We start from the raw sequence: 19073 nt of genomic DNA, 5'->3' as shown, positions 1-19073 counted from the left end.
CTCAGTGCACAAGTTGTGCAACAACTGACAACTTACCCCCATCTTCAACAGCATATGCTAAATGCYCTTTGAATTTGCTTCAACAAAAAATGTGTACTTTCTTAGACTTCATTTTTCAGGAAGCATCTTTCTTAGCAGAAGACTAGGGAAGTAGAAGCCTCAGTATCAGCTACTCTGTGGTTAAAGCTGTTACTTTGAATTAATGCAAAGTGCTTTCTCACTTGAAGAGTACTGAAGCAGTTACTGCTGCAGAGCATTAGGTTCAGTTACAGTGGTCTTCCCCACATGTTCAGTTAAGTTATAGATGTTAAAAGGCATCTTAAGTGTTAAAACAGTTGTATTTGCCCTGCAGTGCAAGAACCATTGCCTTCTAGGGTACATGACTAACTGAGCTTTTAAAAATCAAAACAACATTACTTCCAGGTTTTGTGAAAGGCTTTATTGTGTAACTATAGTATTGTGTTCAGATACTTTCAGAACAAGTACAACTTCTTTTCTGTGACCTAAGTATAGTGAAGGCACATTCATTGACACTCAAAGTTTTTTCTGTAGACAATCCATAAATTGACATTTCTTTACTTAGAGCGAATACAAAACTGTACAGTAGCCACTATAACAAGTGGGAACACCTGAAGTGAAGTTACAGTAGACCCATGATGTTAATGTGCAGAAAAAGTGACTTCTAGAGGGATCAAGTTAGTATAGAAATGTACAAATTTTAATACAAATAACTTCTGTATAAAATCAGAAAAGTGAGTTTGCATTTTAGTTTCAAATTGAACTTTAATGGAAACCAACACTTGATTAATTATTCCACTTAGAGAAACATTAACTTGCATAATTCATACAAGTTTTTACATTGACATCTCCTACAGTGGAAAATTTAAACACCAGTCTGCTGCACAGAAGGTATCTGGAATTCAGAATTAAAAAAATAATGGCTACTTTTCCAATGTTGAAGTGGGCCTCAGTTATCAAAGCCTTAGGAGGAGTTAGAGGAACATCGCTGAAGTAGCAAAGTGTGGCAAGTATCACAAACACGGACAGGTTTAGGATATGATGGCAGTGCAAGTTCATTACTGGAACAAGTGTTGCAGAAGATGTCACCACAGTTTCTGCAGTGATGCTGCAAACAGTTAAAATAAGCACAACTGCTTAAAAATGAAGCATGGTGAGAAGATTAAAGCTTCTGGTGTCCACTGACATCAACCCCAATTCATGATGAGGCCTCCCCCTTACTGCACCATTTCCTGTGCAGAGGACTAAGCAGACCAGCTAGGCCTCCTTAGCTGCCACAGGCTGTTGGGCAGCCCTGAGGCTCAGCCTGGCCCGTGGGCTGAGCAGGCCGGACCTTGGGCTAGACGAGCTGTTCGGGTGGCAGCTGCCTGCTGTCCAGCACGCAGCCGCCTGTCACCACACGCGGGCTCCACCCATGGAGCAGAGGCAGCCCCCGCCTGGCGCCCTGTGCAGGTGCCCTGAGCTGCCCCAAATCCCAGGGCCTCACCRAGAGGCGCTCAGCAGCCTGCACAGCTGGCCGCCACCACTAAGGCACGCAGCCTGTCAGCTTCCAGTTCTCGTTACACACGATCCGATGGGGAAACGAGAGGAACCATGTTACAGAAGAGACTGCAACCCACATCATCTCCCCATCAAGAAAAGGGCCCATGCACGATAGCCTCCTTAAAAGCTCTCCTTAAAAAATGTTACTGAAGTTTAAGAGAGGGAATACTGCTACCACTCTGCTTCATGATCACACCAGTAAGATCTGGAATTGAAGCTAGCTATTTACCCCACCAAACTAAGTGTGCCATAAAAGGCAATTTTTGTTTTCTGGGAGGAAAGGAACACCAAAACCACCAAAAACTCTACCTTCCTCCTTGAAATAGAGAATTCCTTCTCACATTGCTTGCAGTGTGTTGCTTCATCATCTTTTAGCCAGGTATGACCCTAGGAAATCAGAACAAAAAATTCACCGTACACATACAGGTTATTTGTCACAAAACTTGGAGGGAATTTACCAACATTGGTGGCATTTTTCAAGAGCCATCTTTTAAGTATAATAAAATGAACTAGGAATTAGCTGTGGAATGAGATCTAAAGGCTTTTAAGGAAATGCCATTTGTTAAAACGTCCATGAGAYAGAGTACCTTTAGTGCTTTATTTACTTCTTTAATATCTTCCATCTTCAGCTTGGATCTGGAAAGAAAAGTTTTGTCATATATTAAAATGGAATTCATTACTAATAGTTTTATAGAAAGCATACAATAAAGTTTAGCTGAGCTTAGGAGAACAGAAACATCTCTACCTCCAATACTCTGTATTTCCACAGAATACAAATACACAAGGACTAGAGGATACAACCTCAATCTTGCATATACTTCTAGAGAAACATGAATTGCAACACTAAGTCAAATCAGAAGCCCCCATAATCCACTGCCCCTCCTTGCCAGCACCTCTGAGCAGCTGTCTAGAGAGGAAAGGAGAAACAGGGAGCACCACGTGCTGCCTGATTCCTCTCTCAGGCTCTGGTGTTCTGCAGAGACTGCTCGTTCAGCAGCCTTAGTGAATTTCTCATTTGTGAATCAGTCCAGTCTCTCTTTGAGCCMACAAACTTTAGTGCCCAGACTCCTACATGAGAGTAAGCCCCACAGTATGGTGGCAGGTGCTCAGAACCAGTTTCATTTACTGACTTTAGAACTCAATGTGTTTTAAAATTTTTTGCAYGTTGGTTTGATAACCAATCCTTCAAGTCACATCACTTTCAGAGTTCAGTTCCTAGAACTTACTGGCTGAGATGAAGTCCCATTTCTTGAAGGGCTTGTTCCTGGTCCTCACAGATTTTCTTTAACTGCTGCTTCTCATCTTGCAGTTTTCTCAGTTCCTATTAAAAACAAGTGTAAAATCTCCAGAGTATCTTAATCATCCTTGAGCCTAGCCAGAATGAAGCAGTCCTGTGCACACACAAGTGTATAGACAGATCCTGGTGTACAATTTGTGCCTTCAAAATTTAAACAGATAAATACACAGGAGAAGGTTCTCTTTAGCCTAATAAGAATTCTCATACTTAAAAAATAAAATAAAATAAAAAAACACATGTTTTTTTCTATTCTAAGGCTTGAAAATGTAAACTTATTATTTACAGTTGAAAGACCTAACACATACCATTTTATACAGTTTAATGACTTAACACAGTCACTGAAAGCTCTGAGCCTGCCACTTCCTAACTGAGCAGGGCTATCTCAACATTGGACAGCTGATGAACTGTTTGTTCCCAGCTGTCTCATCTCAGCTTCACGAGCTGACTGATGAATAGCTCAGACACTCATGCTGCTAATGGGCAGGCAGCAGCCTCAACACCATCTCTAGCTGAGTTGTCCTATTGTCCGAGACCTACATTGCTCCAGGTTCCTTCTCTTTATGTTTTACATGCKAACTTACCATTACATCAGCCAGTTTTCTGAAACCACTCAGAGGAACAGAATGGTATAGAAGAAACCACTAGGCTAAAGATGCAAGTATTGCAGTAATTCTAAGCTAGCTTTAACCCTGAACAGTGGGCACGTTTATGCTGTACGTACCTTCTTCAATCCTTCCATTTGTTGCAATTCTGTTTTAAGCAGTGTGGAAGTATCCTTCTCTCGATGTAGTTCTCTTTGCAAAGTTTGCCTCTGTTCTTTTTCCAATTTTAACTCCTTCTCCAGAGTAGAGCTGTTTGGAAATATATGGTTTTAAGAAATCATATAGCAGAAAAATGTCCTATGGGACTATATGGATAGCAATGGTATAAGAAGAAACCTTGTCCAAAAAGGCGCAAAAACTAGTGCCAAGCTCTGGGCATAACAGGGATGCTATAACAGACACAAAAACCATACCAGTATTTTCAGGTCACAGCAAACAAGTGGCAATGCTGATGAATGGCTATAAGTTGTTGTTGTTGTTTGTTTGTCTGTTTGGTTTTTGTTTAAGTACTTATTTGACTACTGGTGTTTAAATAGCATACCATGAAGTCTGAACAGCAAAAGAAGCCTTTTCTATAGTTAAGTCATTTATACACAGGGTAGAAGCATGACCATATTTATCTCCTGATCTGGTAACAAAGCAGTTGAAAGATATTATTAATCCAGAGCAACCAGATTTTTACTAGCACTCTGTGTGCTAGATTGGATGCTCAGAGAAAAATTTTTCAAATTCCTCACGTTAGTGTTCATGTGCGCGTGCACGCACACACACACTGCTTTCTTAAAGCTTGTACACGTCCATCAATATTTACTGAACCTAATGACTAAAATTATCACTGTTTAGTCCTCAGCACAAAAGGAATACAAAACACTTAGTAAATAAATGGCAGAAGGGAAAAAAACCCTGATCAGATGAAATACCATTTGCTATCCAGTTGGGACATCTGTTGCCGACAAGTGTCAAGCCTGCCAGCAAGTTCTTGCTTCATCTTGTTGCACCTTTCTTCTGCAGCCTGCCTGGCCTTTTCTGCATGCTGCAATCTAGAGCAAAATAAGGGACACACACATTTGTGGTCAATTCTTTACAGAATGCCAGAACTTAAAATACTAGTGGAGAAAAACTGAGTTTTCAAAAGCAACTGTTTCTGCAAAAACAGAGTCAACATATTTTTAAATGGTTTGCACATGGAAAGAGCTACGGTTTTCAAACTGGTCAGTTATGTGGATGTGTGCAAAGGGTGRTAACAGGGAGAAAGGAAAAGAACACGCATGCTGGCATACATGGTCAAATGCCTGAGAGACATATTTGACACAGGTGTACTGAGAATTAGAAGGTCATTCTCTAAAGGCTGGAACCTTCCCACTAACATTTTGAACTTGTAATTATTACCTCTCTTCCATTTGTTTCATAGTAGACATCATCTCATTTGTTTTTCCTTCAAAGGATGATATTGCTTCCTCCTTCTGTTGTAAGGAACACTCTGCATTCTGTAGGAATAAAGTGAACAGATATTTCCTGTAACACATTTTAGTTTTGTACAGCATCAAGTGTTAGTGCTTAATGAATGCCTGTCACTACATAATAATCACAGATGGGCCAGAACACAGGCCTCAATTCACTTTGTTAGAGCTCCAGAACACTTAACTGTAAGTTTTGACCTAAGAAAGCAACTACAAGGGTTTTTTTTAATTATTTATTTATTTAAAAAGGAGTTTGAGGAAAGAAATTGTCAGATAACATAAGCAGGATAAGTAGATCAATTATGTTACTATTATAATCTGACTGTAACAACTCCCCTTAAAGGTACTTGTTAGCGATACTACTGTATAGAATCAGGAAGCCAAAGAGCACCTTCCACGTCAAGAAAATACTGCTATTCAATGCAAAGGCATACCCTGACACACATGGGTTTCACTGGCCATTGCTTTGTAAGTTTGCGTGCACCTGTGCAGGACGGAAAGGTCAGGACAAAGCCTGAACAAGCCCTAGGAAACAGGCCCCCCAAAAAACTGAGAGAAATCCCCTGTGCACAGGGTTTCTGGCTCCAGAGGGAGAAAAGAAGTCTAGGCAAACTCCTGTTTCATTAACAGAGACAAGCTCTGTATATTCTCTATAAATAATACTGCTCCATCATTTTCTTGTAGAAATGCCTACCAACATATTTTCTTGTCTAATTAAGTTTAGTGATACCCCTAAACAGCAGCAGCAAAAAACACAGAAGCAATCCCAAAGCCCTACAGTGTACATGACCCTAAGGTTGGGGAGTAGAAATCTAAAAATTACCAAAGAGACTGAAGAGGAGGAAGGGACGCAGGCCCAGCAAGCAAGATGTTTTCCATCTTACTTCTCTAACATCTTACATGTGGAAAGCCAGGTCTTATGCTAAAGGAGGGTATCACAGAGCACCTAAACCAGTCCAACAGCTTTTAGTTGGTCTAGGGGCACCCCTGATCCCAGACCTCCTCCTTCCCAAATCTGATGTTTCCTTCCCACTGCTGTAGCACTCATCTCACCCTTTGGTGGAGTCTCCAGAAAGTAGAAAAGAAAAATAACTGTTGGTTTTCTATTGATTTAGAGAGGTATGTTGGTGGTTTCTATGCTAAACAGTGTTAAAGCTGGTGCAAGTGAGAGGCAGGACAACACAGATGGCAAGAAGCAACACGGTTCTTGGCTGCAGTGGGTAACTACATCATTTGTTAGAAGACTAATCATTCAATGGCTAGAATAAAGGACCCTTGAAACCACTTTCTCCCCTATGAGGGTTCTCAAGTTGTCTCTGATAATTTGTTGGATAATCCTTTCGACATACTTTGCAGCATGTTTGAGGAGGCTTACTCTCTGTCCAAACATGCCTAGTTTCACTTCACCAACAAAGCATGATATGAGAAGTTAAACAATTTCTTCCACAATTTTAAAACAGAAATTCCTAAGAAAATTGATGTGTAAGTATTACTTCGGAGATGTGTGTGCATGCCCCCTTGTGCATGATTAACAGGTGAAGAACACCACTAAAGGTGCTCTTTCTGTTCATCATTACCTGAGATTACCATTAATTCACTCTGTTCACATACCTGAGATTTGTGGAACATCTGTAAGTTGATAGCTTTCACCTCTTCTAACTGTTGGCGAAGTGCAACCAAGGTGTCTTGTTTCTCGTGAGTATCTTTTTCCAGAAGTTTCATGGCAATTTCCATTTCTGTTTTCATTCCGATCTGTAACTCCAACTCTTTCTCTAGTTCCTTACAAAGAGATTTCCTAGTTACTGCTATAYAGTCATGCGTCAAGGGTAAGTGTTTCCAGAACCATAAAACCCTACACAGGAACCACATATTACTCTCTAATACTGAGCTGTGGTATTTACAGAGACGATACCATGGCAAGTTAGTAAGAACAAAATACTATCTGAGACTATTTCAGCTCTCTGCATCATACCAGGGGATCTACACCCTTGCTCTGGAGTAGAGCTGCCCTTCAGAGGAAGCACTTCCGGCAGCTGGAGACTGGCTGGCTTCAGCAAGCCTTACCAGCCTCTTCACCAGTCACTTATTAGGAAAGTTCCCCATTGAAGTGACTGTTATGCATATACCATATTTCACTCCATAAAGGCAGATACCTTTATTTGTGCTCTTATCTTAGTGTCTAAGAGCCTACCAGCATTTTTACAGCTTACAGTGGAAGACCTTCTATTTTCAACTTTCCAAAAACACAGCTTTCCAGTTCTTTACAGACACTGTAAATGATCTATGTTCAACATCTTGCTTGCAAATCCATTATGGATTCAGGATAGTTGCAAGAAGTTTGTAATACTACATTAAAGTAGACAAAATCTGAATCTCTCATTTCATTTTCTACAGTTAAGTTTCCTCACCAGCCTTATTCTTTTTTCTTCTTTCAACTGCTTCCAGACATCACTGTACATTTCATCTAGACCCTGGCGTGACTGCTTATATGTATCCAATTCTACCTTCGTGTCCTCTTTTGTTACCTATAAGAAATATTAACAAAAAGCTATGTAAGACGACAAAACTATGCATTTAAAATATATCTCAAATTATTCTGCAGAATACAGCATTTCTGTGTGATATTTCAAACAACATCCTATTATTTTAAAGTTAATAAGCTGGCAAACATTCAGAAGCAGAAAATTCAAAGAATAAATTAAAAACAAGAAACCACCATTATATTACTTTAAGCCCCTCTCTGTTGTGTTTACGTCTGTAGTAGAGAACAATGAAACCTGATGTCTGCACACATTAAACACTAATAAACAGTGATCAACAGTAGCATGCAGTATGACTGTAAAGTTTAGCATTAAAATTCAAAGTGGTTTCAAGAGTACTGAACCACAGTTGATCAGAACCAAGGGCTTATTTTAAGAATTCCTGTGATCTTAAATAGATGTCCTACCTCTGCACTTTTTTCACTTCGTTCACGAATTAATTCATTTTGTTGTTTTAACTGCTGCTGCTCTTCCTGAAGTGATCCAATTCGGTCAGTTGCTGCTGCAAGCTGTTTACAAAGGGACCATATAGTTATTTAATCGCTATACAAGCACATAACATCTGGAAGAGTTCTAAAGTTTGTAGCTTAGCTTTTATAAGCAGATGCACTGCTCACTTGGAACCAAACTCACTCTACAGTCAAACTAAGCAAGCCCACCAGTATTGGTTCACTTTACCTCTGCTTCATGCCCTCATCAGTTGTTCTGAATATTTGCTGTAGAAAGAAATGCATCCTAGTGCAAAATGTATCATGCACATCTGCTAGAGAAACTAGGTTAATTTGTGCCATTCTTTGCAAATATTCATTTATTGGTCAGGCAGCTTACTGCATTATCACATTAACCTCTTCTTTTGTATATGAGTTAAAGTCTCTGTTCAACCTTAAAGGGAGCATATTTATTATCTGARTTCTAAGACAGTCCTCAGGCCCAAATCCAAAGGTTTGTGGTGTTCAGTCAGAAATGAACTAGCAGACATACAACAAATTAGGGCTAACATCGACTGATGAAGCCTTAAGGCATTTTAATGGGAAAATACCCCAAAAGGATTAGCAAYTGGGCTACACTGATATACACTGAACTTCTAAAGGAAGAGAAAACAAAACAAAACAAAAAACCCACAACAAAACAAAACCCAAACCCTCATCATGTGTTCTGTGGGATTGTATTTCAGTTCCTAACTAGCACAGAGGTCCAGATTGTAGTGCAATTCTTTACTTCTCTGTCTTGTGTGCAGTTTTATGTCAAGTAGAACAGAAAAGTGTGTTCAGCAGGAAGGAGGACTTCATTAGTGAAGCAATTAGTTTTAGCTGGAGACACCACTGCACCACAAAAAGAAGAAAAATTTAATTAAGGGAACCTTTTCTAACAAATAAGTGCCCAAAATCATTTTAATTACTAACATAATACAGAAGCTTTCTGCAGAGCTTGCCAAGTGTGCCGATGCATGCCAATCTTATCAATGTTCCATACTTCATAAGCATCAACGCAAACATTCTAGGTCTAGGGGTTTTGCCACTGATAGCAATTTACTAAGAAGGGAAAATAGGAATAATTACAAAAAGAAATATTTAGCAGACTAGACACAAACCTCTTCCTGGAGTTTTGAATTAGTCTTTTCTAAACAATCTATTTTGTTCTGAAGATCTGCAACAGTGCAACTACAACAAGGAGAAAAAAAACATAGAAACAATATAAGAAATATCAACATTCAGCATTTATTCCCACCCCAGTTTTTGTTACCATCTTGCATTTGTTGACAATGAAATACTTTGGTGAGCTGGGAAAAACCTAGAGGAAGGACAGATGTCTCTTAAGTTATGACAGGACATACAATAGGGTGCCAAGTACAGATAAATGTGTTAGTTTGTGGCCTTGGTCTGGYTTAGCCTTTGCAGTCCAACACCTCTCTGATGTTCAAGAGGATTGGGGAAGGCTAGTCCTTCTGCTGAGCAATCCATGAGAAAAAGAACACAGAGCCTTCATCTAAAAAAAAAAAAATAATAATAATTTTCTCTTTAAAAAGCATCTTCAAAATCATCCGTTAATCACAAACAAGTCTCAGAAAAGAAAAAACATTTATTACTATAAGATTTTATTTTTCTGCATTGCATTCTGCATCAGAAGAGAAAGATTATAAAGTGAAACTAAGATTTTTGGCAAAGAATCATAAAAGGCATTTCAATGTTAGACAAAAATCTACAAGATTGACAATAGAGATATTTAAAGCCATACTAGAAAAGCTAAACAGAACAAGYGTTCGTATATCAGAATAGAGAGAAGTCTCACCTTAGATGTCGGTTAAGTTCTTCTACATAATGTTTCTGGTCAAGCACAGCAGTAATTCCTCCATCGCTAGTTGTAAAAATGAGAATTGATTTATTGAAAAGAAACTTCTCTTCACTCTTTAGAGTTAGTTTATATAGACATGTATTTGAGTTGGAACCTTTTTTTTTCCTCCTTATAAAAATACTTGTGCATGAAACAGGCTAGAAGCAGTGAGAAGATAAGGTATTTTTCAGCCTGAAGATCTGCAAATTGCTGGGATACCATTAAGAGTCAAGAAATTAAAGGACAGATTTTTTTCAGAGCAGGAAGCATTTAAAACAAAACAAAACAAGAAAAACACCACCCTGTATTACATRTCCCCTGTAACAGACTTCATTTAATCTTACATTCTAAGCTCGGAAAAAATACATTTCCTAAGGCTGGGGAGGGGAGCAGGAAGAGTATCTGGATGTTCTAAGGTAATAACTTATCCACTGTTTCATCTACAGTCAACCTAATTTTCAAAAAATATTATCAAAATGAAGAAAACTGAAATATGCTTTTAATTCAAGAAAGTGAAACTAATTAAACACTTATTTGTACAACATGAARTGATAGCAGCTTTCCAGACACATTACTGATCTGAAGGTCAATCCTTCCTTACAGAAAAGGCTTAAAAGCAGCTGCAGACACTACTCATCTCATGTCATGCCCCCTGTATTTTTATGTGTTTGTCACTCCTCATACTTTGCATTGCTTTATCTCCTCAGCTGCTAAACAGTAAAGTGCTCCGAAGCGCAGGAGGTAAACAAACTATGAAGTCGTCTCCCTCCACAAGTTCTCTAGCCTACTACCACCAGTTACAGTCCACACCTCACAGAACACTTCAGTAAAAAAGCAGACTGTTTTCTCCTTAACAGACTTCTCCTACAAAGACGGCTACTTAATCAAGAGCATTTCTGAAACAATTCAAGGCAGTGTTTTAGCTGGTGGCCTGGCAGATCATACTGCCTACAAACAAACATGCTACCTGAAACTTCAGGTGCTCTTAATTTGGTCCCAGGTCAGGACACAGACTCTCCACACTGAATTTCTGTTAAAATTACCATAGTTCAACTTTTGAAAGCTAGTACTTTGTTTAGCTAATAAATCCACTTAGGATTCTCTTTTTAGGATAATTAAAAGAACTGGAGACATCCGTAGCACTGACTGCCTGACAGTGTGTGTTTTTTAAAAAAGATCCTAATAATTATGGATCAGTAATTCACCATACATACTGTTTGTCATCACTGTCCTGGGTTTCCTTAAGGTACAAGGAAAAATCAATCACTCCAACCTGAAAAATAAATTTAGGACATCAACATATCTTCACGGTGAAATTCTGAACACCAGTATGCATTACTTTACATTTGGAAGAAGGTAAGAATGTAAAGTTTAAGATTAGAAAGACAGATCACACCTATCCTCTTCCCAACTAAAGTTAACTTGTAAAAGAACTGCTGTTCATCATAAAAGTATCAAAATAAAGACTACATTTAGCGTGCTCAGTTTCCTAGCAGTTACTAATTTTATACGCTCCAATGCGGGACATATAACATTGTGGTTCAAACAAATGCAGTTTCTATGTTTAATTCAAATACCTCAAAACATTCATTATGCTCCTGGACTGTTTGCTGAAGCAGCAGGCACGTGTGATATCATCAAAAACCCACACAAAACAGACCCTTCCCACAACCCTCAAAACAAAAGCCCCTGAAACACCAGAAAACCCAAAGCCTAAAGTGGCATATTAATCTTGAAATTGTGTCTCTTGTAATTAGCTTGGTTCACTTTTGATTTCTCATAAGGCATTCAAATGCCTGCTTATGAAAACCCAGACAAAACTAATCCAAAGTGTGTACCAGATCTCAGAACTGTGGAACTATTCCATCAAAGAATTTATGGATGTGCTTAATTGTTACTGGAGTCTTTTAATGGCTGATCTTATTTGAGTTCTATTCTTCACCTGGGAATCCAAGTCCTCTCCTTTCAAGCAAAGATTTGCATCAATAACATTCAGTCCAACTAGCAGACCCACAATGACTGCTCCTTCCTCTTCCATCATCAGTGCATCAGGTTCATAAAATTCACTAGAAGAAACATTATAAGGCATCACTGCACATCATAATAATTATAATGGCACTTCCATCACTAAAGTCACATAAATGGCAATGTAGTCCTTATACAGCTCTAACACACAGGCTGATCAGTCCCTCCTTACCAGTTTATTGAATAATATAGAAGATGCAGAGCTCACACAGAAAAGCATTCTACCTGTTTATCTGTAGGTTCACCGCAAAAACAGTGAACAACTTGTTCCTGCATTAAAAGGTTAAACTAGTCAATTAAAGACCTCTTAGTATAGCAACACAAGGATTCAGTGAATACAACCTGCATGTGTCTGTTCTGTTACCTTAATAGATGCTTATTGTCCAAGAGAACTTTGAGATAATCTGCCAGTTTCTTTTGCATGAGTGCAAGATAAAGCCAAGCCCTTCCTCTTCCTACAGCAGTCCTAAAAGGAAAAGTTACAAGTTCTGGTAAAACTGAAGTGTTTCAATAAGTAGATTCATGTAATTCAAAATTTTCCCTTTAGGAAGCAAGGAAGGTAGGTATTTACTTAAATACAAAAATCCCAAGGGAAACGGTGTTGTGTCCAGAACACAGAACCATTCAAGTACTCTCATCGCTTCACTGAAGGGAAAGTATCTTGTAAAAAACTTTATAGATTAGAAAGGTAACAATACTTTGACTAACTCATAATCCAACTACAGACACAGTCTGCTAGCATGAGAATCTAGGAGTAATACTACTCTCTTTTCCATCATCCTAAATTACCCCAAATAAATACTACATGCACACACACAAAGTTAAGCAAAGCCACACAAGTGATGGAAAGAAAAGGAAAGAAAATATCTGTGAAGATCCAGCAGCAAGCTTGCAGAAGTTTTCAAATGTTATTTTAAATCTGACAGTATTGTTGAATTAGAAGCACAGAATGCCTTAAGATGTCCTCTTTACTTCTCAGAAAAGCCAGTGCCTCCAGCATAGATTATCCTTCCCTTTGGGAACAGGATCTTGTAAGACAGGGCAAGAGAGTATAGGAAGGATTCTTTTTCCCAGAGGTATATGTGAATTGTATTATCCCCAATAATCAACTTACTTCAACTCTGGCAGATTTTTAACACTAGTTGCTATATCTGATGCTTCAGGACAAAGTTTCTCCACTAGTTCCAAAGGACCAAAAAATGATTTGTTCTGCCCAATAAAAGTCTTCTTCACTAAAGAGAGCATACGGAGAAGTTTGTGAGGCAAAGTAACAGGCTTCTGCTTCCAACTGCAGAGTCACAGATTTTAGTCTACATTTTACTTCATCTTACTACCACCATGCACGTAAATGGAAATGGGACATTAAAAAACCTTGACCCTTTAGGCAATGGACAATACAGGGTATATTAGAAAATAAGCACATTCGTATTTTGGGAATAACAACTAGTATCCTACAGTGGGTGCACTGTTATGAATTTCATGCTGAAGTCCATCTGGAAAGGCAGTGAGGCACGATGCAGCTGCGTTTATCCGCTCTCCCGGCATCGCGGCGGGAGGYCGCGGGCGCTCACCTTTCAGCCCGTGCTTGAGGCAGTGCTCCAGCACCACGAAGAACTGCTGCAAGGGAGGGAAGTCCGAGTCCAGGGTCCGGCCCAGGCTCAGGGCTGACTGGATCAGGGTTTTGATACTGAGCTTCATCATGTTCATGAGGTTTGCGCGCTCCTCCATYGTGTGGCAGCGGACAGCTAAGCAGGGGTGACGCAGGCGGGAAAAAATAAAATAAATAAAAGGGCTTTAGCAGCAGGCTCCCCTTTCCCAGCTGTCAGGGCAGCGATGGGGGCAGCGCCACCGCCCGGGCCTCCATCTTGGCGAGGGGCGCAGGGGTGCGAAGCAAGGACGGGGTGACCCCCCGACGGGCTCCGCGAGCAGCTCGAGGGTTAACCGCAGGTCCCGGGCAGCGGCGCCCGCCCTCGCGCGGTCGGGGCACGGCGGCGCGGAGCCGGTCCCGTTGCCGGTACCCGGGGGGGCGGCCCCTCCCGGCGGGGGCGCTGCGGGCTGCGCCCGCGTTACCACAGAAACAGCGCCCCCTCCACCCGCCCGCAAATCTCGCGAGACGCGGCGTGCGCGGACGAGCCGCGCGAGCGGGCAGGCGCCATTTTAGAAAGGGTTTTCTCTGCGGGGCGCTGCCCGCGCCCGGGGGAGCGGGCGCCCTTCGTTACTCCTGCCCCTTCCCCGGCTCGCCAGGCATGTACTGCGGCTCTCCCCACGCCCTCCCGATAGGGCTGCAAGGCAGCTGCAGCTATTCAGGAGGGGGGAGGGAAGGTTGCCCCCGCCCAGAGGGGCCTCAGCCTGCTCGGCCAGCCGCGCCCCCGTGGGGACGGCGATGCAGAGCGCCGTCCCCGCTGTGCTCAACATCAGCCCCTGCTTCCGAGGGGCACCTCGCTCCCCWTCCCCTGACGGGAGAAGGGGGTGCTCCTTCCAGGCTAGAGGAGGGGCGAGACAGAAACAGGCTGCCAGCTACTGCTTATCCTCAGCCGAGACAGGTACTGGCAGAAGCTGTCAACCGCAGACCCATGGCTAAGTAAACGATCTTTTGAGACAACGATGTTGCATTAGGAAAATCCTGCTCTCATCTGCGGATCAAACATGGTAATACTCCCTGTCACAGAAGACCAAGTTTAACAGGTAGAGCCCCTGCATCAGTCACATGCAAGTTTGCTAATGCTATTCCTAACAGCATGCAAAAGTCTGAGTACTAATTTTAATTACCTTATTGCACGCAGAATGTTAATTCAGGACTATTAGTGAACAAAATTCTTCCATATCAGAAGAGCCAGAACAGGGAGTCTTTCTAATCCAAATCCAAGAAGCAYATAAAGTCTTGTCTTCTCAGTGGGCAGTTTCTAACATATTGCTATCTACAGTCAGTGCAGTGGATGCCTCGGAACTGCTTAGAATCTCTGAGATGAGACTGGGAATTAGAACAGTTTGAAACTGTGATGTCAGCATTGCCAGGCTACACATTAGGAACAGGAAGAAAAGCTGACTATAGGAACAGGATGTCAGTGGCCTTCCTTAAGTGTTAGGATGCTTCAGAAGCAACTTGTCAAGTTATTTTGATGGTTTCCTGAATTTGGATTTTTAGTTGTTAGGAATGTTGAGCAAGGCTTACAAGCAAAAGACATGTATTAGCTACAAATCTTTTTTAAATGAGTTTTGTGAATGAAAATTTATTTATGAACACAAATTTAAGTGTAAACTGTGTCATCGTAAGTGTACTAAGTTAAATAATCACTTGAACTAGTTTTTAAACTATGGCAAGTTTAGATAATTAAGTGTATCTTTTGTACAAGTTGGAACATGCCAAATAGCCAGGTATTAGAGCAGCACAGATTACCAAAGCCAGGCCTGGAAGATTAGGAACCGAGTTACTTCAGTGCAGAAGATCACAGACGTTATGATGCAATCGTTAAAGACATGGTTACACAGTCTCTTACTTCATCCAATTCAGCAGATTTGTTTTAACATCGTTTTGAAGCCCTGTGCCTTGTTTACTGCACATGGGAGGCCATCTCCATCTCTTAAGTCTTTAAAACTGCAAGTCTTTCCTGATGAGTATTTAGATTGGTAGCTCCCCACCTTTCCCAACCAGGCAGGAGAGTTTCTTCAGTGGCAGACACTAGTTTTACAGTGTGCCTCTCCTCTTCTATCTGTCCAACTTAGTTACTTTAAAAGCAATCAACAGATCTAGAGTAGCAGGTAGAGGTTATAAAATCTCTGGAAAAGATGGCAACAAGGAACAAGTTGCTAGCACTCCACAGGTCATCTTGCAGACTGCAGAACCAGATTATTTATTAAAAATATTTAGTCTGCTTAGTCAAGGGTAATGGTGAAACTATTTACATAGGAGGGCCAAATAGGTCATCTAGTGCCTTTTTTTTTTTTTTTTTTTTTTAATATCTGAGTCATAAGCAGATTTTTCTTACGGAATTCTCTATAAACCTTATCAACATATTATCCAAATACTTTGAACTATCTGTTGAGGTGGCATTGTATTCCCTTATTTTACAAATAAGCAGCTGAAAGCTTATGTCTAAAGTCCCAGCAAGTCTAGGAGCTCTATTTCAATAGAGCCAAATGTCTTACCCCTCCCCCAAACATACATGCCAAATGCTGTATGTTCTGTTGTATGTTCATACAGTATATTCATAGCAGGTGATGCAAAAGCACCTGAAGACATTGGGATATTCTGCCCTTCTCAGGTTAGATTCCAGGTTCTCAGACTGGGCATCCAGAAAACAGATCTGTGAAGTTTGATTTGAGAGTGTGTAATAAATGCAGGGAAATCTAAATTCTGTCCTGGAAAAAATAGATTATTATTTTAAACTCTCCTGACTATGCAAAAACCAAGGAATGTTCACACATGCACACAAATCCCCCAAACATCACCCTGCTGCCAAAACTGCAACAGTAGCTTATTTCAACATACAGCCATATTTCAGCCCCAGCAAACTCCAGCTTGGTACTAAATATTAAAAACAAGAAGATCAGAACCGTAACTGAGCTCCACTGATCAAAAAAAAAACAACCCAAAAAGCCCACTTAGCAGTAGCCTGGGAGCCTGAAGGACAAGGCTAATGTTACCAGTTATTCCAACATTTGAATGGTTTTGTTTCCAGTGTCTGAGTATCACTCAGGTGGTATCAAGCAATTCAATTTGCACAAGCATCCAACTAAACCCCTTTAAGTTGTAAGAGACTAGTTCCGTAAACCCATATGAATTGTTACATCCATAAATATGAATGCTTAATAAAGCAAGCTGTAGTTAACTAAGCGGGCATTTTTAGCATAGTAAAAAATGTAATTCATAACAAATCTATTTCTTATTCTGCTTTCTGTCATGAAAATCATACAAAAAGTATAGCCCCTTCTCTGAGCCACCTAGGAAGGATAAGAAATGAGCCACATCACTACTAGTGCAGTCAGGCTGCTGCTGAGATGAACTTTAAGGGAGAAGGTTAAAGTAATCAAAAGCTTTAGGTACAGAAAATAAAGTCAACTTTTCCAAAAATACTAAGAGTTTAGAATTTTTCTAATCATATTTTGTTCTGTGTGTGTTTGTATAATTTTGCTTAAATTAAATAGTGCAACASATTTTAAAAAATAATTTCAGAGTAATAATAATGCATCACTGACACTGATAGACACCACTTACGGGAGCTAACTAACTTATTTGTGCACCATAAAAGCAAGTTTACTAAATAAACATAACCATACTTGTTTTTGCTGTGTTGTCATTGCTGACTGGTTTGGATATGAATCCTACCAAAGATGCAGACTTCAGAGCGTGGCCATAGCTCAGCACTAAGTTTTCCGAGGCTTTCTTAGCCAGCGACAAGATAGGAGCAGACCATCTTGTTTCTTCTGCAGTTTTCTCTTTTTCCTCGTTTTTCAACTCAATTGTGTTAGGAATCAGGTTTTTGTCAATAATTTCAAAGTCTTCTTTCTGTTCCGCGGCAGATGGGCTGCAACTCTCCCCTTCAGCCATCTTTAAAGTGTCATATGACACTAGTCATGAGCAATCGAGTTGGCAGGGCCTCCACCCTACCCTGCCTTCTGACTGCAGATTGGGAGCCAGGTACAGAAAAGCAAGCTTGCTGCTAAGCAAGACTGTAAGACAAGCTTTCCCAGAACCGTGAGCAGTTTGCCTGATGTTCCAAGTTAAAGACCAGGGGGAGGAAGGCATGGAAAGAGGCATAAGGGTTTCCTTTTTGAACGAAGTTAAGGAAGTAGCAAAAAAGCACCCTAGAGTTACTTATTGCACACTATATTCCTAAACATTATTTTCAAATAGAATCTTTGTAGTATCCTTTGAAATCCCCATTTTTTCCATTTTTTAATGACAGCTTAAAGAGATCCATATTAATCTGTCGATAATTCAAGCCATCCTAACTTGATTAAAATGGTGGATAAATACAACAGGTTTGGAGTAGTGAAAAGTATTTGCTCACATCACTGATGTTACAAAATAGTAGTCAGTAAGGCTATTTCATTAGTGTAACTTGGCTTCATTTGGTAGAAGAGATTTATCATGAAGGGGAACTGAACTGATGCTAGTAGAAAATTTGACCTTAATAGGTGTCTCAAATAYCAGTGTAGCCTGCAAAGGCATGGTTTAATACACAATATATATATCGTTCAATTAGTCATGAGTTAGTAAATGTTGCATATTGGTTATTGCTACACTAAGGAAGGGTTCTGTTTTTTTGGGGGGGTGGTGGTAAGAAATGATCGAAAAAAGAGGAGGAAGGAGAAGAGGGGAAGGAATAGCAAAGTTGGAGATCAGTTTTAGTAGTCTTGCAGCAAAGGAAATCTTCAGGTCTGCGTCTTACTTGTTTTCCCACTATAAACTATTTTAAGATTTATTCTGTCTTCTAGGCTTCTCAGACATTGAAAATTAAACAACTTACATTCCACAAACACAGGGAAACTTTCATATTTTTGTTGAGAAATCAGATCAACAGCCCTTTGTATTTATTTAAGATAAATACAGGCTTTTAGGTACTCTTGCTAAAGGGTGCAAAAACAAGTTTTACTCCATCTTGTGGACTAAAGCAGTATTTGACAATGTATTTATAAGGAAGTAATATAAGATCCTGTAAAGCTATTAGATATTATGTTTTACTACAGTAATATACCTCTGTTTGACTTGAGTAAGACTTAACCTCGACTTTCTGCCTTTTACAATCCACCAAAAATTAGGATCAGGATAATATTAGCTAGAGAAGCAAAGCAGACTTCTAGACTTTGAAATAACTTTTTCAATAAAGCTCAGGAACAAGACATGAAAGTTTTGTGACTGTGAAAACAAGACTCTGCTTACCTCTCACTATATTGCTCCCATAAGGTCATGATCATCAGACTGCCTGGTTTAACAGTACAATTAGATACATGGTAAAAATATTAAATGAATCTAGGACATAATCTCTCAATCATGTTTTTGTATGTTACTATTAAAGAAACATTTAAATGTACATAGTAAAGGAACATTTTATTTTGGTGCCTGTTGAAGATAAAATAGCAATCTTTATATCGAAAAAAAAAATTGGTAGAAATGTTTTGCTATGCAGTCATATGATTTATGACCTGACTATTTGGTCAAAATGACTTATCTTTGGAAGTCAGCTGCTAATAGCATTAAATACCCGTCCCTCCTCCTCCTCTGCATTTTAAAGTAAACAAGAAGTCTTGTAACATT

General features: G+C 39.9%; 1 protein-coding gene and 1 long non-coding RNA gene across 4 annotated transcripts in view; one reads left to right on the top strand and one right to left on the bottom strand.

Annotated features, from left to right (window-relative positions):
• Positions 1-417: 417 nt before the first annotated feature.
• On the bottom strand, positions 418-17363 carry RUFY1 (RUN and FYVE domain containing 1). 2 transcript variants are annotated; one of them, XM_085312868.1, is made up of 18 exons: positions 17093-17363; positions 13387-13560; positions 12930-13047; positions 12180-12281; positions 11733-11856; positions 11005-11063; positions 9749-9814; positions 9051-9120; positions 7867-7968; positions 7328-7444; positions 6531-6698; positions 4849-4946; positions 4380-4499; positions 3579-3708; positions 2787-2881; positions 2148-2196; positions 1870-1947; positions 418-1126 (listed from the first exon to the last, which is right to left on the bottom strand). In XM_085312868.1, the coding sequence occupies exons 1-18, from the start codon at positions 17361-17363 to the stop codon at positions 983-985; spliced, it is 2085 nt and encodes a 694-aa protein (XP_085168994.1). In that variant the 3' UTR covers positions 418-982. The 2 variants fall into 2 exon arrangements, with proteins under 2 accessions (XP_085168994.1, XP_085168995.1); XM_085312869.1 differs by having other exon boundaries at positions 17142-17229.
• Positions 14004-19073, top strand: part of LOC146591556 (uncharacterized) — a 29061-nt gene continuing 23991 nt past the window's right edge. For both annotated transcript variants that reach the window (XR_014896794.1, XR_014896793.1), the window contains exon 1: positions 14004-14500. This is a non-coding gene — a long non-coding RNA (uncharacterized LOC146591556). The remainder of the gene's footprint in view (positions 14501-19073) is intronic.

This window comes from Rhea americana, unplaced genomic scaffold (assembly GCF_003343005.1).
Source record: "Rhea americana isolate MKP2758 unplaced genomic scaffold, rheAme1 scaffold_37, whole genome shotgun sequence".
NCBI classification, from domain to species: domain Eukaryota; kingdom Metazoa; phylum Chordata; class Aves; order Rheiformes; family Rheidae; genus Rhea; species Rhea americana.
The sequence above is the reverse complement of the archived record's forward strand: the minus strand, read 5'-3'. Positions and strand labels throughout refer to the sequence as shown.